Source organism: Poecilia latipinna, unplaced genomic scaffold (assembly GCF_001443285.1).
Source record: "Poecilia latipinna isolate Pla-1442-1.1 unplaced genomic scaffold, P_latipinna-1.0 Scaffold101, whole genome shotgun sequence".
Lineage (NCBI taxonomy): Eukaryota > Metazoa > Chordata > Actinopteri > Cyprinodontiformes > Poeciliidae > Poecilia > Poecilia latipinna.
The window spans coordinates 168,498-192,879 of NW_015112717.1; the positions used below are offsets into that span (position 1 = coordinate 168,498).

Below are 24,382 nucleotides of genomic sequence, written 5' to 3' on the forward strand. Positions count from 1 at the left end.
TATATATATATATATATATATATATATATATATATATATATATATATAATTTTTTTTATTTTTTCCCCATTTTTGGCATAGTAATACAGCCTCAAAGTAACTCAGATCAACCAAATGTAAGAGGATTATTTTTGTCTCAGCGAAGAAGTGCTCTTCTTAGTGTTCCAGCTGACTCCTACCATCACAGTGAGGATGTGGCGATGCATGGTCTCATGGTCCAGCCGCTCTGTGGTGAACAGGATGCCCGTTCCTGGGTCCAGCCGGAACTTGCGCAGGCTGAAGGGATCAGTGCTGCTCAGGAGCGTGTAGGTCAGTTTGTTTTTCTCGTCTCTGTCCACAGCGCTGATCTGCAGGACCTCGGTGCCTGCTGGCTCATCTTCAGGGACGTTCACAACGTACACCTGCTGGGTGAACTGTGGCCGGTGGTTGTTGGTGTCGATGACCCGGATGAGCACCTGAAGGAGTAAAGCAATTGTAACAAATAAGATGGTCGGTAAAAAAAATCTGAGTTGACTGATAAACAGCTTGGACTTGTACTTGTATAGAGTTTTATCAAGTTCAGAGTACCCCAAAGAACTTCACACTACAGTCAGTCATTCACCCTTTCATACACACACACACACACACGCACTCATACGCTGAGTGAGTGTGAGCTTATGTTCACACTTAAACATAAGAGTTAAAGTTTCTGCTACATTTATTAAAGTAAGGGCATGGTATGGTAACTGAAATGAAGCAAGCATTTGCATGAGGCTTGAAAGCGTTTTCATAGACCTTGATGTTTTTCACAGTGACAGTTTTCACAAATTGTCACAAATCAAAATTTAGGGAGTGGCACGCATTTGTATTCACCCCTGTCAATTCTTGAAAACATATCTGTGGTGGAAAACAAACACAGTAAAATATGGTGGTCACATCAAGACCACCATGAAACATCAAGGTGATAGCATCAAGCTGTGAGATACTATTATTATTATAGTATAGCAAGAAAGGGGAAGATGGACAGAGCTGACAGGAAGATGGATGGATCTAAATAGAAGGCAAAGCTGAAAGAAAACTTGTTAGAGGCTCGAAAAAATGTGACACTTGTGTGAGGTTCATCATTATGCACTAGTTACTGTTGGTATGTCATAAAGTTCCCCCAATGCAGCTTTGTTGGTAACAAAGTAAAAAGTGAAGAGTCCGAAAGGTTTGAATATTTTTGGAAGTCAAAATAGATTTGACTAAAAATCTGTCACCAATCAACAGGCAGATCACCAATCTGCCTGTTGATCTCCAGCTCCATTTATCTCTCATTTGTGAAAAAGACCCTGAGATACTTAAACTCCTCCACTTGGGGCAGTATCTCTTCTCTGAACTCGAGAGGGAACTCTACCCCTGTGACTCATGACCATGGCCTCGGATCTGGAGGCAATGATCCTGTTCTTGGCTGCTTCACAGTGGAGCGAACCGCTCCAGTGAAAGCTGTAGATCATGACCTGATGAATCCAGTGGGACCACATTATCTGCAAAAAGCAGAGACTTGATTCTGAGATCACCAAAGCGGATCCCTTCAACACCTTGACTGCACCCACAACTTCTGTCCATAAAGGTTATGAACAGTGACCATTGCAACTTTGACAGAGTCCAACCCTCAGTTCAACTTACACACCGCATTGTGGACCAAGCTCTGGCACCGATCGTACAGGAACATAACAGCCCATGTTAAAGGGCCTGGTACTCTATCTCACACAGGACTCCCCAAGGAACTCAGTCAAATGCTTTCTCCAAGTCTGCAAAGCACATGTAGACTGGTTGAGAGAAGTCCAGTGTTCTTTCTCTGCTCACATAAATACATTCTAACTTTTGTTATTATAATGGCCCAGATATCTGCATTGATACCTAAGACAGAAAAGCTTTTAGTGAACACCACTTGATTCTAAACAACAAAATCAATGCATCAATAAAACCTTGCAAGCTTTGTGCAGAAGTGTTTATTTGAGAAAGGAATTTATGAGTCAGACTAAAGAACTGACGATATGTGAAAGGGAAACTAATAGTTGCACAAAAAGATTTATTTCATTATGTTGTGATGACTAAAGGAGTCAAAACATGCTTATATGTCTTTGTTAAAAGGAGAAACTGCTGAAACAGCATATACACAGAATCTTGTGAAAACATTGGATGCCATACAGCAACCTGCAAGTTTTCTAACACATTTGGGTATATTCAATTTTAATATCAATTATGAACAAAAAATAAAATAAAATAAACACCAAAACCCTTCAAATGTCTCAAAACTTAATGTGAGGGGTGGGCCAGATATTTCACACATGGATGTCAAAGACTGGTAGATTACCTCAACCAACAGATTTTAATCTCAGTGATGCATCTATGAAGTTCAACCACAGGGTCAGTCTTATTATTTCAGAGTAGGTGGTCCTAACTTTTTAACCTAGCTCGTTAACAAATGATTATCGATAACTTAATTGATAATGAGTACAACAAGAGTGATTTTTGTTATTTAAGTGAAATAAAACCGCATTCGATTCAGATAGAAATTGTGATTAGGTAAACTTCTCTTCATAAAAAAATAAGTTTTTTCACAACTGTTCTAACTAGCTTTTTTTTGTATTGAAAAATGTGTTACTGTTCGAGTAATTAATCTTTTGCTAATTCTAAACGAAAAATCTAATGCCTCCAAACTGTAAAATTCCTCTGAGAGCATGTTTTATCAACACCAGCCATTTGTCTACTGGACTTCCGACAGAGGATTACGGAGAGCTGCCGGAATGCCATCTTTGCTTCCCAGAGCAGCGAGGGGCTCCCACCCTTGCCAAACATGGGGAACAAAGGGATCAGCCGAGATTAGACACCTGCATACCAGACACCAGGGGGTGATGCCATGTAGGAAAACCGTTGAAGCCGAGCTGCAAGGTGCCGGCTCGGTGGAAACGGAGCTGTCCAGGACACAAAAGTCTTGAACAGGTGGCCGCTCACTAGCTAACCAGGGCTTGTCAGATCTCTGGTCTAAACAATTGGCCGCTTGGTTTGTGGCGCTAAGAGTGTTTGTTAGTCATTGTGAGCTGATACAAGAGACAAATATAGCCTCAACCTGACAGGACTGATAACATTTACAATCTGCTGTGTGCTGTGATGTTGGCATTGCTACTGAGGCCCACAGATGTCATCTTGCAGGGGGAGCGCCGGGATGCATGCTGTCTGTCAGAGCCGCGTTCTGGCTGCACGCCACGGCTCCTCTGTTGTGAGCAACCCCATATCACGCTGCTAATCGGGACGTGAAAAGTTAAAACAAGTGTGTTTATTCTGAATGAATGTTAACTCTGAGGAAGCAAACAGTGTGACAATCTGGTCTCACTCCAAGCTCGCCTTCTGATGTTGGGCCAAGCGATGTATAGAGCCAGATCCCTGGTGTCTCCAAATCCACCTTTTCTACACATGGAGCATGCACCCAACCTCCCACCCACACCAAAACAAGCACATCAATTCTGCACTTTTACATGTGCCTCCACACAAAAGAGGCTATACAACGGTTCTCAATGTGGCCAGCAACAGATAACGCCTTTTTTTAAAGCAAAGAGGGGTGGAAAGAACTGATAGTGCTGCGAAGAAGCTGAAAGGAGTGAGACCTGGTCACCTCCATCAACAGTACATCTATCTACAGTGCATTATAAAGTCTCACAAAAAGCCTATTTACCTCCACATCAAACATATACACACACAAACTCACATTTCTCCTTTTGCAAGGAAGACTGAAGCAACATTTCAAAGGCACTTTGTCTCAATGCATCACACAGCAGTATGATGCAGCCTGACTGCACTGGTGTAAAGAAAGCTCTGTAGTCTTTGTGCACGACTTCCAGAGGGAACGCTGAAGAGAAACGCAACTGGGTCTGAGAAACAGACATGACAGATGGAGATACTGAAGATTAAAGAAAAAAGATGAGAGTCAGGGAGATAAGAAACAGTAAGAAAAACTAAGAAATGCTCAGGGTGACGGTCAAGTTTGGGATTAAATGAAAATCAACTTGATAACTTGTAAAGGGGCCTGTGGGCGTGAATGAAAAACAAAATAAAAGCATTATCATATTTGATAGTCAAAGCAGCAAAATATGTATTTCTAACCGGACTTCAACTGAAATATAAAGAAAGCATAGGTAGGTATAACAAGGGATATAAAATATCCTCAAACAAAAGTCTGTCTTCCAGAGCAACACCTGCTTCCTGTCAGCAGGTGACTTCTTTTAATACAAGCCTTCAAAGTACAGATATTTAAAAAAAAAAAAATTAAAAGCAAGAAAAAAAAAAAATTAAAAGCAAGAAAAAAAAAAAAATCTAAAGCTACCTGAATCACAATTGGCCAATTTGTTGTTTGTTTAAAACATATTTTTTGAAACACTTTTCTGAAACAAAAACAAACAAACAAACAAAAAAACACCCACTAAAACAGGAAGGCACAATCATTTATGAATCAGTAATCACAATGGAAGTTTCTACTGGAATATGTCAAATATTCCAGTATTTGACATATACTGGACTCGTGCTACAAAAATCATCTATTCTTCAAAAGTAAATGTGAGCCTCCAGATTTCTCACTCATATAATAATATATAGTTATTCTTTCTGTTGCAAATGCATTTTGCAGGAATGGATTCTTGGAAAAAATTCTTCTAAAAGTGAGAAATAGCCTAAAGCCGACGAATAAGCGTACAGGCTCAGCTTCAACAGGAAGTCAGACTATCGATGAAACGATCTGCAGGTGTGTAAAAAGTTCATCAAGTAAGAAAACTATTTCTTCCTAGAGATCCACAGATCTCACTTGTCTCCACCAAAGTTTCTACTTCATATTCATCCACAGTATCTAACTGTAGCATCTTTGTTTGTTTTCTCAGTGTCTGAGCTAAATGGCGGTGAGAAGTACAGATGCCTCATGAGTATTTCCTGCTACCCACCACCTGTTCTTCCTGGGTGTGACATTAGTGTGAGGTCACACACTTCAAGTCTAATGACATGTTGTGACAAAAAAGAACTGCAAACTTACTCGGTTTTAGTGAAGTAAAACATGAACTCGTGAAGAAAAGTGAGACTTACAAAACTGAAGCCTAGTTTAGACAATATAATGTAGTTTATTACGATAGCATGGTTGGAAAGGTGGGAGGGTTGAACCTAATTGGTCCTAATATTGGAAAAAGTTCTAAATCTGTTGTTGGTGATAGTGTGCCCTATACATGTGTCAGATCTATTCAGTCTAGTTCTATGCTTTGTGCTCCGCGTGATGTTGTGCTTTATTTATTTTATTTCATATTTAGAATTACAACTTGCACTTTCTTAACTATTTGAAAATGAAGGTTTGTTGCAGTTTATCTTTACAAGAATTTTTGTCAGTTTCAGTTTTTTCAATATTTATTTTCCATTGGCTGTTTTACTCTTAATTGTACTGACTGAGCAAATTAAAGTTGTTTTACATGTTTGACCAAGCTTGTGAAGCTGTTGGTGTATTTAAAGTGTGTTGTTCTGATGCAGAGTTAGTAAACACATTTGTAATTCAGTACATTTGTGTCTGTGTTTAAAAAAAGAAACATCTCAAGTCAATTAAATTTTTCTGTATCAGATCAGCATCAACTGATATGAAACCTCAGATATCGGTATTGAGTGAATCAGTATAAATCGATTGATCCCTACAAACTACTGCTGACAATTATCCTGACTTCTTTCTCCTGATACAACAACATATAAATCTTCACTTTATGAAGTCAAATGTAAGCTACCCCCATTTTGGTCTCGAGTTGTCTTTGTGTTAAGCGTTGATGCCATCATTCAACAGTAACATCATCAGTTTGCTGCAGGTTTCACTTACATTCTTGGCTGCCTTGCATTCTCTGTAGCAAACCCAAGCATTACTAAAAAATAACAGAATATAAGAAAATATGCTCTCTAAAATCAATACCCAGGCAATAGCTGTAGCTGGGAATGAACTGCAAATGAGCACTGAGGAACAATAATCACCTCTGATGCTCACGGCAGCAAAAATATGTAATTATAGCAAACCTTCAAGTGAGATATATAGAAAGGCTTTGTAATGTGGGCTAAGATAACAAGAGAAACAGGAGACCAGGAACAGATTGTGAGCAGAACAGCTTGAGGTACTTCTCAACGGCCAAGGCAGGATGTTGTATAGCTTGAGAAGAGGGAGGGTACTGGAGGGGGGGGTGGCTGGGCCGCATGCCGAGGCTGCCTTGTTGGCGCGGCTCCTGGCTATGAGGTGCCCGAGCTGGAATGTGGCTCCCCTCGTCTTCATCAGCTGATTCTTTAGAGATGCCTTCATAGAAATACGATGGCCGAATGAGAAGTACACAGAATCGTGGCCAACTGCTTCCTGCAGACTTCCCACAGACCAGACTTCATTCTACTGTTATTACCAATGAATCCCAGGAGACATAGATCTGATATCTTCTATATTTTTTTCAGATCAGTTTACTGTAATTTGAAATTATTCCCAAATACTACATGGGAAGAAATTTAAAACAGAGCCTTATAAAGCATGAAACTTCCTTTGTGCGATATCCAGAACAGGGCATGAGGGAACGTTCTTTGTCCTCGTTGTGCAGGAAGCCAAGTCCCCTGCCAGGTGGTAGGTTCCGGGCAAAGCCAGGCCACTGGCACAGAGCGATCAACAATGTTCCCAAAACAGGATTACCACCGCCCACAACCCACCGAGGTCCGGCACTCCTGCTTGCTCTTGAAGCTTATCATCGGTCTTTCACATCTGGCCTATAAATGCAGAGCAGCTCGAAGAGGCTCAGAGGGAGCACAGCAGAAAGAAACACAAAGAAGACTAGAGAGCGAAAGAGAACAAAAAGAGAGGAAACAGTCATAAGAGAGAGAAAATAGGCCAGCCTGTCTGGCAGCACAGCCTCCTCATGACTTTGATTTGAGGAATAGATAAGTCTAACTTTCAGCTTCACGAGGTACAATGTGTATGACAGTCTAGATCTAATTTGCAGGGGAAAGGGGGAAATCAGTGTTTCTGTCAAAGCAAATCCCATGCTGCACCCAAACAGAGTAAGTTCAGAGATAACAAACCAACCATTGTTTGATTTTTTTACTGTCCCTTTCAGTTGCACCATATTGTCCAAAAAAAGACATAAACAACCTGACACAATCTTCACTGTAATGTGACCCGTCCATTAATCTGCCGATTCATCTTGTTTTAGCAGGTAAGTGACGTACGGCTGTGGATTGACAGAGTGAAAGAATCTCTAATGTGTGACTGGGCTGCCCCAGTCTCCAAGTTTTTGAAAGTTGAAAAAAAAAAAAAGTATTTTCCAGATAGGTGGACCTGTCACATCTAACGTCTACCAGGTCATGCTATCAAACGCTTTCTTCATTGAAGTAGCTGTTATTGAGTGAAAAAGACTGTTACCTATTTTCAGCATCAGTAGCTGTGTTTCCACTGACCACATAATTATGCAATTTGACATTTCAAAAATAAATACGCCTAATGGAACCACGGCAATTTTGAGAAACCTCTCCTTTTTAATAAAAATATTGGCTGCTTGAATGAGGTGATTCTTTGGCCATATTGAAATTAGATTATTTCACAAAACATTTTTTTGGCATCAGACAAGTCACATGATCTACAACAGAAGGTAGGTGTGGTGTGTTTTTAATGACATCGTTTAAATTCACGTGTGAATTTAATTGCTTTTCTTATTTAATGGAAACACCACAATAATGATTTTTTTTTTCGACATTAAAGGAATATTCACAAAGTTTTGTGCACACTTGTAATGGAAACACTGCTAAACTATTTAACACCTGAGCAACTACCTGTCTCCTCTCAAGTTTTAATGTGGAAACAACTGTTAATTTTCCAAGATTCTTGCAGAAAATAATGAATATCTGGTTTGTGAACTGGTACGATCCTTACCTGGTCTAGTTTATATTTGTTGTGTCAAGGAGTACAGTGGCCAATTGCAGCAACTTATTTTGCAATAAATAGTGTGCGTAGAGCAGAAATGTAGTATGTCCTCTCCAAACCAGCTGACCCACAGTAATCGGGGTTTATATTGTCACACACATGAGCATTCATCAGCAGAGGAGCGGATCAGATGCCGCTCTGACAATACACATGTTACACATGTTTAAACCTGAGCTGTGAGGGAAAAGCTGCCTGCTGCTCTCAGTTACTTCATTTGTTCTGTAACATCTGGTTCGAAGGCACAATTTAGACCAAAGTAATTTATTTTATTTGCCAGTTTTGTGTCACAAATGAGGAATTTGACTTTGGCCCTCCTTTGGTCTCCATAAAGCCATTTCAAATAAAAAATACATACAAATATTTTACTTATTTTCATTTAAAGGGAAATAAAAATAGAAGTTTTTTTTCTTTTTTTTTTTCCCATCAACCTATTTAAATTCTAGTCAATTCACAGCAATTCAATACTGTTCAGTTGAAATTAGCTGAGACCAGTTCAAACTCAGGTTGTCATTTCAGTTCAACTCAATTTAACTGAACTCAGTTGGTTCAATTTATTTTCATTCATTTCAAATCCAAACTAATTCACCTCTAGGTAACTTAATATATGTTCTAATTCAATTCATTTAAGTTCAACACAGTTCAGTTAATTCCAGTAAGTTTCAGATAAATTCAGTTTGACTCAGTTCAATTCAGTTAAATTAAATTCAACCCAGTTCAGCTCAGTTAATCTAACAGATTTTGTTATGCATTTAAGTGTATTTCTTTCAGGTCAGTTAAAATCTATCTGGTTTAAATAAGTTCAGTTCATTTAGTTGATTCTACTAAGTACAGTTCAATTAAATTTCCATTTTCCTCTTTCATTTAATTCATTTCAGTGTAACATCAAGTTATTTCAGTATTTTTATATAAAGTAAAATGGTCCATTTTATGTACATGTATTCTAAGTGAATATGACTCAATCCGCTCAAGTTGAGGCATGTTATAATGTCTTAAATGAAATATAATTTAATTTAGAGAATGATTAATGATAAAATGCAATTTTTAAAGTTGGTCAACAAACGAGCCAGACTGATAGATTTGAATCTCTACAACACTTCAGTCTCATTCTTGTTAAAGGCATCATGCAGACCACAGCAGGACACTGTGAAGGAGAAGTGAGTTAAACATGATGAGACCACCAAACAGACTGAGGAGCCATTGCCATCTGCCCCGACCTTTAAACGTGAATAATCTCACTTAAAATGTCACAGCGTAAAGTGTTGCTAAGGGGCTTTTAAACAACTTTCTGTTGCCAGAGCTTCTGACAAAGTACGCAAAGGAGAGAAAACATCTCAGCTGAGTAAACAGGAACCGTGTCGCTGTTTTTAAGGGTTTGCTCTAAAGGACATGCTGCTTTGGCGGACAAGCTCCAAAATTCCAGCAAAGACGCGCCTCGTCCAAGGCTCAGTGGAGCACCACAGCCAGATGATGAAAGGCTGTATTCATACAGACTGACAACAAATACATTATTTTCCAGCAATAGTCCTCTGAAGCCCCACTTTGAAGGACAAAGAACGAAAGATTTTGAATGTCACCGTCCCGCATGGCCCAAACTACCACGTAAAAAACACAGAAAATCTCATGGACAAGCATGACCATCGGAACAAAAACTGGAGGCGGCTTGCACACTTAAAAAGCTTTCATTGTGGCACTTGTAGTGTCAGCCGGGGTGCAAGGAAAGCTATTCCATGTTTAGTTATTTGTTTATTCAGAAAAGGCAGCTTCAGGGAAGATGAGGGGAATCTCACTGATTCAAGGAGAAGCACAGCAAGTGATGAGGAGCTCAAAAATCTACACTGGAAACACAAAAATAGGGATGCACCATATCGGATCTTTGGTTGATATCCGATATGCCGATATACTAAAACTCATTTGACCTATAACCGATACCAACAGCACTATTTTTTTTTCTATACTTACTTATTGAAACTATATGGCTTTCTCTACTGTGGAATTAAAATACTGCATTATCTTTGTCGATTTAGCCTGCTACCAAATGCTAATGCTTAAAGGAGGCTGAAAATGATGCAACACTTTCAACTTGCATTATGGTTACGTACAAAAACAACACCTTTTATCTCGGTGAGTTATTTTGATGGAATGGCTGTTGGTCAATATTAAATTTTACAGTTAATATTGGCCGATACCGATACCATGCTGATAATATTGTACATCCCTAAGAAAAAGATTTGGTTACAACAACTCTGCACCAGAAATGACTAAGAGAAAGACCAATGCTGGAGCAAAGCTCCCAGATGAAGTATTCTTAAAGAATGTTCTCTCATTCTTTAAGAATGAAAGAACAGATTTAAACCTAAAAGCGTATTTCAATTTTTAATTTTTTTTAACCTGTTCACCAGTTCAAAGGAGAGATCGCATCATAACATCATTATCACCCAACAGGTTATTGGATCTACTAATAACCCGTCTCTCAACTCCCACCATTCCTCACATGAGGAAAACAGAACCATGACAACTGCCTCATCAGCCTCCAACTGTTTCATTAGTGTTTCAATTACCTGAGTGCTGACAGTTCGCGTCCCATCTGTGGCTTCCACTGTCAGGTTGTAATTTGATTTCTGCTCTGCGTCCAGGGGCTGTGCAACAATCAAGGTTCCACTGGCCTTGCCCACGTCAAAGCGGCTGTCGTAATTACCACCTGCGATTTTTTTTTTTTTCATGCAAACAACGGGGGAAAAAAAGAGAAAGAAAAGATTAGAGGCAATTCCTGATGTAGCTGCATCTATTTTCACAAGGTTAGAGAAACTAAAAGAGCAGAACATAAATATCAATGTTTAACACACACACAAACTAATGCTGATCTTACTAATTAGCTATATTGATTTGCTTTTAATAATTGATTTAAATTAAATATCAATACCGTGGTCAAACTAATATGTTTGTAGCAACACCATACACATTACACGTTAGCAGATGAAACCTAAAACTGAAAACATCAACCGCATGCCAACCACAACCAACAGGTAGCACCAGAGACAGACAACGTCACACGATCTCTTAATACAGCACAGCCTATTAGGAGATCCCAGCAGATACCTTCTGCTGTACAGTTGTGGTCACAAGCCATCTGAAGGATGTAAAACATCTCAGAATCCTCACTGCCGTCTTGCAACAATCCAACCAAATAGAACATTCCAGAGAAAGAGGGAAAGCAATGAAAAAGCACAAAGAGGAGGAGAAGAGAAAAAGGAGGCGTGTCAGTCAGACATTGATTAGAAGGAAAACGGGCGAAGGGAGAAGGAGAGGAGCCGGCATTTCTGTTTGAAGGAAGGCGTTTTAAAATCTTTTCATGTATACAGTGGATGTTGAGAGTTAAAAAGGGACACTTAGGAGGAGAAGAATTATGTTTGGACACTCAAAAACACCGCTTTGTGGTAAAGTGTACTTAAACAGAAAAAGAAGAGGAAAGTAAATTAATTAAGCTCGTAAAGGGAATGGCAAATTCAATTGAGTCACACTATCAAGGACAAAAACAGTGACTGAGGGAAATTGTGCGGCTTCAGAGTGATTATGTGGCAATATGTGTTCTTATTGTTGACAAAAGTGCCATGGAAATATCAGTTTTGAAGGGAAAATGTTGTTTCACCTTTTCATTTGTTTGTTTCTGGACTAATAGCTCAGAAAGCAAAATGAAGGTGGTGTTAATCAAGACAATAACTGATACATATTCCCTATTTGTGTCATAAATTTGAATTTTAACCTGATTTCTTACTTTGTTCATCTATTATTGTGATGCAAGGTTTAAGGTTGTACAGGAGGCCCTGTCTGACGTTCTTAAAGGCTGCTGATCGAGCATCTCAGTTTGTCCTCTGAAGTCAGAACTTTCTAGTTGCTTCTTTGGGATTGGATGGTGGTGGTAACAGGTTGGGTGGTGGTGGTAACAGGTTGGGTGGTGGTGGTGACAGGTTGGGTGTTGGTGGTAACAGGTTGGGTGGTGGTGGTAACAGGTTGGGTGATGGTGGTAACAGGTTGGGTGGTGGTGATGACAGGTTGGGTGGTGGTGGTAACTGGTTGGGTGGTGGTGGTAACAGGTTGGGTGGTGGTGATGACAGGTTGGATGGTGGTGGTGACAGGTTGGATGGTGGTGATAACAGGTTGGATGGTGGTGATAACAGGTTGGGTGGTGGTGGTAAAAGGAGGCATTACAAATTCTGCTTTGGCTCTTAGGTCCTCTACCAGTTGAATGTCCCTGCTAAACCTCCCAGTGAGTTATCCAGGACACATCCTGAATCACCTTAAATTGCTACTTTCAATGCAGATGTTTGGGTTCCGAAACTGAAAAATTCCAACTCCAGTCAGAATTCTGACTTGGAGGCCCCCTGTCCAAAATGAAACATGGCTGCTATATGCATAAGGTCAAATTTGAACTTTTTACTCTATTAATGTTTGAGATGCTTATTTTAGTATTTAGGTGCTATGAACCTACAGCAGTTAGCAATTCAGCAATTAGAAGAAAGGTCATGTCAGGGAGTCAGTTTCATTTTACTCTGCACCTCACAAAAATCTATGAAATGTTTTTATGGAACTGTCCTCATCAAAGTAATTAAAATGTATTATTGGGTAAAATAACATTGAAAAAATATTAAGTAGCAATGTTAGCTTTTGCTAATTTAGCTGTCAATTCTATTCTATCTACCTTACCTATTTCTATGAGGTCTTATCACAAAGTACCAAGGTGAGTCTCTTTCAGTTTGCACTGTTTTGAAGCTAAAAGCTAAATTAATTAATAAAATACACTCAAGCAGCAGAAGAAACACATTCACTATATTAGTCCTACAGTGTTGTCTAACTACAAGCCAGCATTTATTCAGCATGCATAAACTAAGCAATAACGCACAAACAGAAGGCGCTACCTGTGATCTCGAACCACACCGGAACATCAGAGGACTCGGTGGCAACGACGCCCACCATGTGAGCCACCGGGTCACTTTCCATGACCGAAAAGGTGAAGGGAAACTCCTCGAACTGCAGGGGAGCTGCATCAGCTGGCACCTCCGGTTTGGGAATCCACTCGATGTGCAGGCGACAGGTAGACGATTTCTGAGGCCGCCCGTTGTCGACCGCTTTAATCTGAGAAAAAGAGTAAAAAAAAAGTCTGTGTTAGGATTTAACTTGGAAATGAGCTTCTGAACACACCTTACCTTACCTTAAAGTTAAATCAAACAAATTCTGGGACAATTTATCATCCAGCAAAATTTGTTATGGTGATGGGTCTACAAACAGGTATTTCAGAACTCTAACACAATACCTGACATTTTGCGTATTAAATCTTCTTCTGTGTAGTTTCCTTTTGAAAGTGAACTGAAGTTTAGTAAGTAGCATTTTCTTGCAGCGGAATGTGTTTTTAAGAAAGGGCACCGACAACTTTACAAAAAGACAATCATTACCAGCAACATGTGATGGAGGAACTTAGAATAAAAGATAAAGCAGAGTTAATTTTCACACACATAACACATTTATTTCCAAGTGGTCTTTGGGAACAAAGATCTTTGTATTGCGGTGACACGGTGATGAGACATTTGACGGTTAAAGTGTAAAGTTGCATCAACACCTGAGAAAAGAAACTCATTGTGACACAAACAAAGATTAAATTCTGCTTTCTGTCTCCTCTACTCTTGTACTCTGCATGTGGACTAATTAACACTGCATTTCCACCAGAATAAGGTGGGGTAAAGAGAAACAAAACAGAAGGAAAAGCTATGCAGTTGGAGAGAAAAACAGGATAATAAAACAGTAAAATAATAAACAAGCATCTGCTGTAATGTTTTACAGCTTAATGAGCGACTGTGCGGAATCAGGATTGTAAACATTTCTGGGTAAACGCTCACCGTGAGGATGTCGTATTCTCCGGCAGAGGAGAACTTCTTGGACGACACCAGGCCGGTCTTGGGCTCAATAAAAAACTTGCCATGTTCGTCTCCTTCCTCAATGCTGTAGGAAATTTCGGCGTTGGGCCCAACGTCCTTGTCCGACGCGATCACCCGATACACGGGGTCTCTCTTTGTGGCTCGCTCTCTCTCGGGTCTCTCGCGCTCTGGCAGTTGGATCTTGTAGATCTTCTCCAGGAACAGCGGCCTGTTGTCATTGTCGTCCAGGACCTGGACGATGACGCGGACGGTGGTGGATTTGGGAGGAACGCCGTGGTCAGTGATGGTTACCTGAGGAGACACAACGAAGATGTTTAAAACTAGGAAGTTGAAATATTATCTTATGTAGCCAACTTTATATCACACCCCATCTCTGGCATTCTCAACGAGTGGATTTTGAAAATAATCAGATTTATTTTATGCTCACAGTATGTAGCCAATCAGAAACCTCTGAATGTTTTGTAAAACTGTATGTACTCCAAAAAAAATCCAAAAAATATATAACTAAAAAAAAAAAAAAAAATCAAGTCCCAGGAGCCAAAAAAATAATTTTTTTAGAATTAAGTATGCTTATTTAAATAAGTTAAATTAATAAATAAATAAGTATCCATCAGAATAATAATTAATATGAAATAGATGTGCATTCAGTGATCAAACAAAGAGTATCTTATTCCTTTGTTGTCCGAATAAACAGTTCATTGATTTGTAATAAATTTGTCACAGTTAATCTGGGAAAATAGAAAATTTACCATGATTTTATTTTTATACATTTTGGACAATTAAAAGTAGGCTGTGTTGTTGTAACATTAATAAAACAAAAGATTAGAATTATTCTCTGGAAGATGTAGAAGTAGTCTGTTAAATTTAGTCTGACTAAAAATCAATATTAATGTTTATTTTTTAATGTTTTGGAGTCGCAAAACCAGAGACCTGATTTGACAGAGAATCTGAGAATCTGACAAGGAAACTAAAGATTAGGGTGATGACTAGGAGGCATTCCAACCTCAGTGACCTGGACCTCATCACAAAGGATAAATCTTTATAAAGCAGTGAAAACATGCAAGATGAGGGATGAAAACCGAGGTGTTTCCATTGATTATTGAATAAACATCTGAATAATGTTCACCTTGCTAGTTTTTAATAAAAGTAAAACAAAGTTAAAACTGATATTTCTTTTAGCTATCATTTAAGGTATCAACTTTAAATGATTTTAAGCCTAAATCTATCAGAGGTATGAAACTGGTTCATATTCATAATTGCAGCTTCAGCTGCACTCACTCTGCTGAGCCGATCCTGCGCTGAAAGTAAACAAAGTGACTTATTGCTCTCAGTTAAAGACCGGAGGTTGCTCAACCTCTGAAGTGCTCCGGATAAAAGACAATGTGAAAATAATTTTAAAAAATCCTTTATAGAGCCTTGACTGAAGTCATATGTTGACAGTTGCTCTGTAAGACTTTTTTTTTTTTTTTTTTTTTTTTTTTTTTGAACAATGATTCACCACGTCATCGTGACTTTTGTCAGATGAGCTTACAATCCCTGAAGCTTACTGAACAGAAAAGGAGCCACAGGCTGACCTAAACAAACTAAATCCCACAGAAAAATGGGATCAGGGATTACTGGGCACTGGAAGAAGTGCAACCATTTCCAGCTTTGAGCTGAGAAAAAAAAATACAATTTAAGTGAAGGAACAAATGTCACAGTCATTTAAAACCATCTGCTAAGTACTTTACTAAAACAGTCAGCAGTCCGCAGCCACACACACACCATTTGCTGCCATACTTTCAATTACTAAAGTAATGTGTTTCTGCTTTTCTCGCAGTGTCTGCAGCTGTCCATGCTGCTCACATGAGCGGAGTCAATTAAACCGGCTGACAAGAAACTTGAAGGAGAATGTCTCTCCGAGGGATGATGAAGGGTGTTTGTGCAGTGTCACGGAAAATTTCACAATAAACAAACTATAAACAAATTTGTTTTCCAGCTCTCCGGATGCTTGATATCCTGCATGGGGTTAAAAAAAGAAAAAGCTATGTTTTGCTTTTGCCGTGATCTGCTAGTTATTTTTAACCTTACGTGCATTAAACAAGCTAATATATAAACCAGAGCGCCTGTCTGGAAATTCTTTCCCGGTGATTTCAGATTGTTAACCAACGAACAGGGTTTTAAATGTGATGATGTCATCGCAACACATTGAGCTTGATGCTTTAAGCTTCATGAGCCCGCCGCACCACACCTTCTCTGATGTCCGTGCAGCACACATCCCAGACCCCGGCGTCGTTTCTGAGGCATTTCGGATCATTTTGGACATTTTAATGTGGAAAAAGACTTTTCTGGAAACAACTGTTTGTTAAGAAATAACATCTAAGAAAAAAAAAGTATTTTGGAAAAACTATTGTATGTAAAGCGCCTAGATAGAGAAGTTCTAAAATGATGTAAGAAACTCCGCCTCTGTTTGAAAAATTTGAATATAAATGTAAAGTTAATTTATTTCAACTCACAAAGTCAAAATTATTATATATTTAATTCCATACAGATATTTTCAAGCCTTTATTTTTGTTTATAATGAGAATTTTTCAACTTATGGCTAATAAAAATATTGAAATATTGCTAGTTAGCATGACAGCGCTGCTCAATGTGCTAATGGCGGAGAAATGGCTTCGCTGTCATGCTAACTAGCCTGATCATTCACAACAGGCTCTGCTAGCTGCAGAGAGGGGAGAGGGAGGGGAGAGAGGCTCTGATTGGCTGTTTCTAGTTACCACTGGGGAAAGACAAAGAAGTTATATAAAATGCTGTGGGAAGGACGGAATCAGCCAGAGTACCTGTTGGCAAAGGCTCCAGGCAACAGATGTGAAGGGCCCATTTACCTCTGCTTTAACATCACAATAGTTCCCTGCAGTCCCAGGCCTGAGTAATCGGCATGTCCTGGCATGTCCCACTTTTGCTGTTTACCAAGCCCCCTCCATCCTCCCCTTCCTGTGGATGAAGGTCTCTGATCCTGCCGCTTGAGCCCAGACCCGGAACAAGAGCAGCTTTGCCTCTTTCTGAAATTCCCCCACTGCTTTTAGCTCTCTCTCTCTCCCTCACACACAGAAACACACGACAGCTACCAACCCCCATATTCCTCATCATAAAAGCTGAAGGCCTGCTGTGTTCCCTCCCACCTCGTCTTGGCATTTAGTGCAAACAATGCCGACTCTGCCCCCACTCTAATTGCTGCGCATGTTCCTCACGGCTCCACATGTTTAGTTTCTTCTCCTGCAACAAGTCGCTGTAGAAGCAGAACTCCTCAGCAACACTTTGCATTGACTTTCTTCTGCCAGAGACTGGCATAAAATAAAAAAATAAAAAATAAAAACTACGCTGGTTTCTTAAATAGCAACATAAAGAGCTTCTTGTTGAATTTTAAATAATGCAAGATGATTGCCTTAGTTGCTATGGTTTCAATGAAACATCAAAGCTGACATCACTTGTTTTCTTGAAACTATCCCATTCACAGTGAGCAACAAAGCCACTTAAATGGAATGTGGTATAAAACTTTTAAAAATGCTTTTATGCACGAAAACTAAATCTCTCATTAAAATTCTGTAATGCAGTAATTTATAATAATTTGAAAAGTACATTTAAGAATAACCTCAGTTAAAACAAAATGCCTCACAAGAAAAGTATAATTATAAGTAGCCAATAAAAGAAAACCAATAAGTAAGTAAAGCACAGTTCAAATACTAATTAAGGCAAACCAGAAGCAGCGAACACGAGGAAAAAACCTTCTGTGGGGAATAGTTCATAGTCCCAGACAGATCTAAAGGCCATGTCTGCTTTGGTTTTTAGCATGAACTCTGAAACATGTAAAAGTATCCAAAGTTTATATTGGATCCCAAAATAACACAGAAGTTATTAGGCCAGCTTTGACTAGGAACCCAGGATTTTTTTTTTTTTTTCCCAGAACTTGTTTTCCTGAGTCGTCTGCACTGTGCAGAAGCTCCTCCTTTTGCAGGACTCTCTCAGAAACAAAATGTGAAAGCGTATCATAATCAGATCAAAGTCAGGACAGGATGCAATCTGCATACATATTTCATAAACAAAATTTGGGGTATGTACTAAAGAGGCATAGGAACACAGATGCAGCAGCAGCAGCAGCAGCAGCTGCAGCAGCGTCTTGTTTCCTATAAATCTGCTGAGGACCCACAGTCATTGTGGTTCTTTTATTTCTGCCACAGAGAATAAACGGCTTTAAAACCCAACATTAAATCTCTAGTTATCACTCTAAATAAAGGATTTATTTGCTCTTTCACCAAATACAGCTGAAAACAGACGGTGATATCTTTTACAGCTAAACATATCAGAACGTATGAACTTCAGGCCATTTTGAACTTTAACATCCTTTCACAGCTTAACATCCTCCTTATACAAGCCTCCATTTAAAGTTCAGAGTAAATGCTGAAGTAGAGCATGTTTCTGGGGTCAAACCCTGAGTCTACACCTACTGTAAGGAAAGTGAAACTTGGATTATTTTGATTCAGTCAGATGATGTGAGGCTGGAATTTCCTGGCTTTTACACTAGCAACAAAGTAAAGACAGTTCCAGGACAACATTACAGTTACCAATAAGCCAGCAAACATAGATGAGACCAAGTTGTGAAACACATCCTCAAAGTCCTGTTGTGGTGAGTAGGCCGTCAGCTTAGAAAGCAACTTTAACGGAAATAATTCTGTCTAAAGAACAAAAAGCAGGTTACTGCTGTTTTGAATGGCAAAATAACACAGTGACAGCCATCAACGCTGGAAAACTCCCCCTTTCTATGGGAAACTGATCTCCATCCAATGTGTCTTTGAGACAGTTTTGTATGAACTGAACAGACATAGCTTGAGCATCCAAACATATTTTCTGCTTTCTGAATACCAATCCCTATGATGTCTTTTAAATCAGATCTCTGGGGAACCCCTCATCTATAGCTGCATTTCCACTAACCAAAATTGAAATTATGAAAACAAATCAGCTTAATGTAAACATACCAGTTAAAAAAAAGTCACATGACCAACAACTGACTACTGTCAGAAACGACAAAGAAGACAACAGGAAGTAGTAGGTTGATGATGGTTGTTTGTTTTTGTTTTTTTTTAGGACAATGTGCAGCTGGGTCCACCAGAGCTCTGACAGCATCACAGTTCATAAAAAGTTGTGTGTCATTCCAACATGTTGAATCCATAGCTCTTCTGTAAAATGGCTGACTACAGTGTCTCCAAAATGCTGCATACATAGCCACTCCCAAGTAGGCGGGACTTGTCACTCCAACGCCTGAACAAGACGCTGACGTCTGATGAATGAAAGATGAAGAGCGCTACTGTTACATACTGAACTACTGACACACTGACATGAATGAATTATGAATATATCTCATAATATTGTTTACATCCATCGCTGCCTTGATTTTTAATGATAAATTATGTTAATTTGATTTCATTTCTTATTTAATGGAAGCACTGCAATTGCAAAATAGTGTATTTTTACCATCAGCAGAATATAGACAAAGATTTGTGCACATTAGTAATGAAAAGTCAGCTTATGAAGGGACTGAGGAATAATAGTAAATAGACAAATGGAGAATTTTCAAAACCAGAGTAGAAATCTGATCACGATCAAATTATAGATACCACTTAACATTGGTGCCAAATGTCTCTAAAGGCATTAAAAAAGATTCAAAAATGGCTGAAGTTGGAAGTTGATCTTGAATAACACCACGACCTGTCATACTGAGAACTTTACTCACATGGAAGATGTAGCAATCTAAACTACTGGACAGAGTAGATATGATATTGTGATGTTATCTACAACCTTACAAATAAACTATTTTTCTGTACTCCTCACCGTATGCTTCCCTATATTTATTCTCAGTCCTGTAGTTTAGCTGGTGTAATGAAAAAGGAGCAGAGCAAAATATGAGCTACAACTCTGACAGAGGCAGCAGAACCTAAATGTAACAAAGAAATCACGGCTTTGCATTGCTTTCAACAATAATTAAAAAGTGATAAATCTGGTCTCTGTCATCCATAGAAACACAATTAAAAGAGCGATTACAAACATTGGCTCTGTGGTGTGAAAGAGGAAGGGAGGCATCGAGGGAGAGCAGAAATGTGCTCAATTAAATCCCACAAGTTTAGACATTGGCCTGGTGGGTTTACAGTAGTTTCCTGTCTCAGCCTGCTCCATCCTCCATGAGACGGAACATTGGGAAAGAACAAAGGAACAGTCACCAGTCTCTCCCACACACCTCTGTCTCTATCTCTCTCTCTCTCTCTGCCCCGTCTGGAAATCGGTAGGAAAAATGACTCCAGAAAGACTCTGCTTGCATATCTATGAAGACTTCTCGGTTGGCAACATGTGGCATTCGGTCAAAGTTGGCCTGAAAAGGCCAAACCTCACAGAAGGAAAATCCCCAGCTCCCCAGTTCGATTTTGTGTTCGTTTTTTTTTTTCTATCCCTTGTTCTATGTAGCTGAATATGTTAACCTTTCCATTTCCCCTTATTATGATGATTGTACATTAATTAATTTCAAACTAAGTTATTCTCATAGTAATACGATTGAGAGGGAAATATCAGTCATAAAATGTTTACCTCCAGTATGTGCTCGTCTTGTTGCTCCCTGTCAAGTTTCCTCGAAGTGGTGGAAACCAAACCTGTTGGAGACAATTAACAACAAAGGAAATACATTAAAAGATAGAAATACAAAACAAATAAGTGATGCAAATAACAAAAAGAAATGATTAACTTTCTATTATTAAGTGAAGTGAGTAGGCCTGTCATGATAAAAATTTTTGCTGGACAATAAATTGTCCCAGAACTCATAGCCATGAATGACAACATTGTTGTTTTGAGATCATTTTCAAGTAATACAATAGTAATAATGGGGATAAAACTGCAAAGAACTCATTCTCAAAGATCAATAAACTTTCAATTCAAATGAACTTTTAAACACTGGAACTAGAAGACATCTGGAATATCCAAAATAAATCAAGAAAACAACAGAAACAACAAATAAAATAAATGATGAAGCCTATAAAAACAAAATTATCTTTTAAAAAAGGGATAGATGATACCAGACTGAAGACTGTTATCATTCAGTTTTTGGTAAAAAAAAAAGAAAGGAAAAAAAGAGAAAAACAATAAATCAAGCAAATGAAAATTATTGAATTTATTTTACTTTATCAAGCAATTAATTGATTTACTGTTTATTGTGACAGGCTTAGAGGTAAGCATAAAAAAGCCCAGTGACAGACAACCAGAACTTGCCAGAGTTTGCCCAAGATTGACTTGATTGAGGTGAGAATATTCATTAGTTTTTCATAATGACATTTCTGACAATGTTGCTTAAATATCTGCATTTTTTGGCCTCTATAGTTCAAAGTCCACTGATGAAAATATGTTGTAACTGTTTGTTGCAACCCTGAGAAATACAACTGCGTCACCACAAAGCATGCAAACATGGAAGTAGTTTTGATAAAGCTTCTCTTGTAAAATTTTGGTGCTTGAAGTGCAGACAGCCATTCCTGGCAGAGTCGTTTTTTGCAGCATGCTTTATAAAACAATACCACTAAGTAAAAAATCACTGTCTGTCATTTTCATTAATTGTTTCTTCCAAGTCTGGGAGGAACAACAGCTGGCAAACACTGGGATGGTAGAAAGTGATGGCAACATCATCTGACTGGGGAAAAAAAAAAAGGTGAAAACAACTTTAACAATGCTACAGCTCACCGCAGGGTGAACTAATCTGAACCCCACTGGTTACCTCATCAGTTTGAGCGACATGTCTCAGTCTGGGGGAGCACTTTGCCTGTGGTTGTCTCCATTGCCAGACAGTCCCCCCACCCCCACTCCCTATACTGTGACATGTGTGAAATATCACAAAGATCTGCAAATAGTATCCATACAACAGCGTAGGCCTGACACCCTACTTTTAGTTTCTCCACAAGCTGAATAAATAGATGGCTCAGACATCAGAGACCACAGAAAGTTTAGAAAAGCTTCTGCTGTTAGTTTGGATGCTGTAATGGACTTCTTTCATTTGATTTAAAAAAAAAAAAAGCTGACTGATGTCATGTGACATCAGTTCCAGAGAGAAGCTTAATAGTGAAAGTACAAACTGGAGTCTTGAGTTTCTTGTTAATGTAATTTTGCACCAAAGTCACAAACAAGGCATGAGCAGAAAGAGCAGGGAGGAAGGGTATTGCTCCATTCTCCATTATAGGCAGCGTTCAGCACTCACTCCCACTGTAATTGCAACTTTGTAGAGACTGAGTGTAGAGTAGACATGCCAACTCCGACCGCACCGGAGTTTTATGCCTGCCACAGTGCATTTGATTAGCATAAAGCAAAGGATTTCGGAAACCCAAGCCCATCAGTGGCACATATGCCTGCAACAAGAATAGCCGGCCACAACTTATAGGTCCACAGAAATAACCATGCCTTGCACTGAGATTGAGGGATATGAGAGAGGCACCACTGCTCGCTCTTTTTTTTTCTTTATATAATCCTCTCGGTTTTAGGCTTTATTTAATCTTCAGAGTGAGCTGCGAAGATGTAAGTCCTCTCATATTTACTCAGAAAAATTGAATTCTTGAAGGTGCAACCTGTAAAATATATATAGCTCTACTTTCAATTACCATTGGGCTCATTTACATTTTGCAAAAGCTCCGACTTAAAATAAAATTTTAAATTTAAAAAATTTATATAAAGAGAAATAGAAAACACTTCTCTCTCTCTTTCCAGCCTCACAAACTCTACCAGCACAGTGGAGAAAACAAGATGTTCCAGCGGTGACATCACAAATTATGTAGAATAAATGTGTGGTTCACGCAGAGATTATTCTTTGCCATGTTGCACGGTGTCTCGAGAATTAACATCAAAACAAATAGTTCTGGTGTGCCGCATCAAAACAGGCCACACTGACCAATTATTCATGTGCTCCAGCAAGACCGGAGATGATGGATGATCGTGTTTTTCGCCTCCCCTGTGCGCTGTGTTAGGCAACTCTTCACTTAACATGGACTCTGCAGTGGAATACAGATGACATTTTTCACACCAAATCTGATGTATTATTTATCTGCAGAGCCGCTGCTTAATCAGCGTTAACATGGGCGCCATTAAAGCTACAAATCTTATAATAACAAACATAAACAATAATCTGCATGTCGATCCTTTACTTCAACCAAAATTTGAACGAAGCTGGCGAAATGCAAAGATGCAGAGCGTTTTTTTGCATAAACTCAAACTTGTGATTGGAGTAGCTTACACTTGAAATGTGTTGATGACAGGTTGCATATTCCTTCTGTTTATAGCCGCTTGTATGGATGAGAAGATGTTTGAAATAAGATCTTGTTAGAGAGCAGAGAACAAAGAGCTGGATATGAAGAAGCATTTATGCCTTCTCAAATTGCAGCTATGTTTCCATTAAATTACGCAAACTGAAATTACAAAGAAAACATTTGCTCAATGGAAACACGCCAATATTGAAAAATTTCACGTTTTTCAATAAAACGTTTTTGCGCTAGAAATGAGGTGGTTTTTATCAAACTAAATGTATTTCACAAAAGTGTCGCGTCACACAGGTTGTATGATCAACGGGTGGATGTTACTACTGGTGAAAACCACGAAGACGACAGGAATTAGTTGGAAGATGATGGTTTGTTTTTGTTCTTCACAGAGTGGAAGCTTTTCAGGAACTTAACCAAACCATCAGGCATTTTATTCCTTATCGACAGAATCGTTGAGGTTTAATGAGGTGCCCCACACCAATCAGGACTGATGTGATGATGTGCTCCAGTTAACTGTTGAGTTTATTCAGCCAGGTGAAAAGTTTGACCTCACACGAAGGCAGAGCTTGAACCATGAGATTTTCTGTAATTGAAACGACTAAAGACGCTAACCCAGTTTCTGTCAGACTGAGACTTTGGTCAAGTTTAATATTGTGAACCTAAAATGAGAGGCTATTTCACAGTTTGTGTATGAATTATTTATGAAACCTTTACTTGATTTTTGAAGAAAAGAAAAGGCTATTAGTTATCCCCAAATTCTTATTTAAATCTGTTTGACCTTGGCGTGGTGCGCTAGATGTATCATTAAGCTGCTAAACACAAACACTTAGGCAGTTTTTGTAACATTTTGGAGCCAAATTCCTTCTTTGGGTAAATTCATCTGCTGGTAGTTACACTGTACCGTACTGTTATCCCAGTTTGGCGAGGGACACTTGCAGTATAATCAACAACTTAACAGAAAAAAACAGCTGAAATGCTGAGCCGGAGAACTAGCCCACTCGATGAATGCTAAACTTTTATTTCTGTCTTGTGAGATTGATTGTGAGGCCAGCGCAAGCATCTTTTAACTGAAACCAGCCTAGTATGGCCGTCAATGAATTTGCTGAATTTGAATATTTTTGGGGACAAAAAAAATTGTTTTATTTTTTATTATTGTTGTGAAGCTT

General features: G+C 38.9%; 1 protein-coding gene across 4 annotated transcripts in view; it reads right to left on the minus strand.

Moving 5' to 3' along the window:
- Positions 1 to 24,382, minus strand: part of fat1a (FAT atypical cadherin 1a) — a 106,268-nt gene that overhangs the window by 42,637 nt on the left and 39,249 nt on the right. For 3 of the 4 annotated variants that reach the window (XM_015027367.1, XM_015027374.1, XM_015027360.1), the window contains exons 4-9: positions 20,521 to 20,582; positions 13,870 to 14,199; positions 12,895 to 13,111; positions 11,078 to 11,146; positions 10,540 to 10,679; positions 180 to 455 (exon numbers count right to left, since the gene is read on the minus strand). In XM_015027367.1, the coding sequence (XP_014882853.1) occupies positions 180 to 455; positions 10,540 to 10,679; positions 11,078 to 11,146; positions 12,895 to 13,111; positions 13,870 to 14,199; positions 20,521 to 20,582 (1,094 nt within the window). The remainder of the gene's footprint in view (positions 1 to 179; positions 456 to 10,539; positions 10,680 to 11,077; positions 11,147 to 12,894; positions 13,112 to 13,869; positions 14,200 to 20,520; positions 20,583 to 24,382) is intronic. The other variant, XM_015027378.1, reaches the window with a different exon arrangement.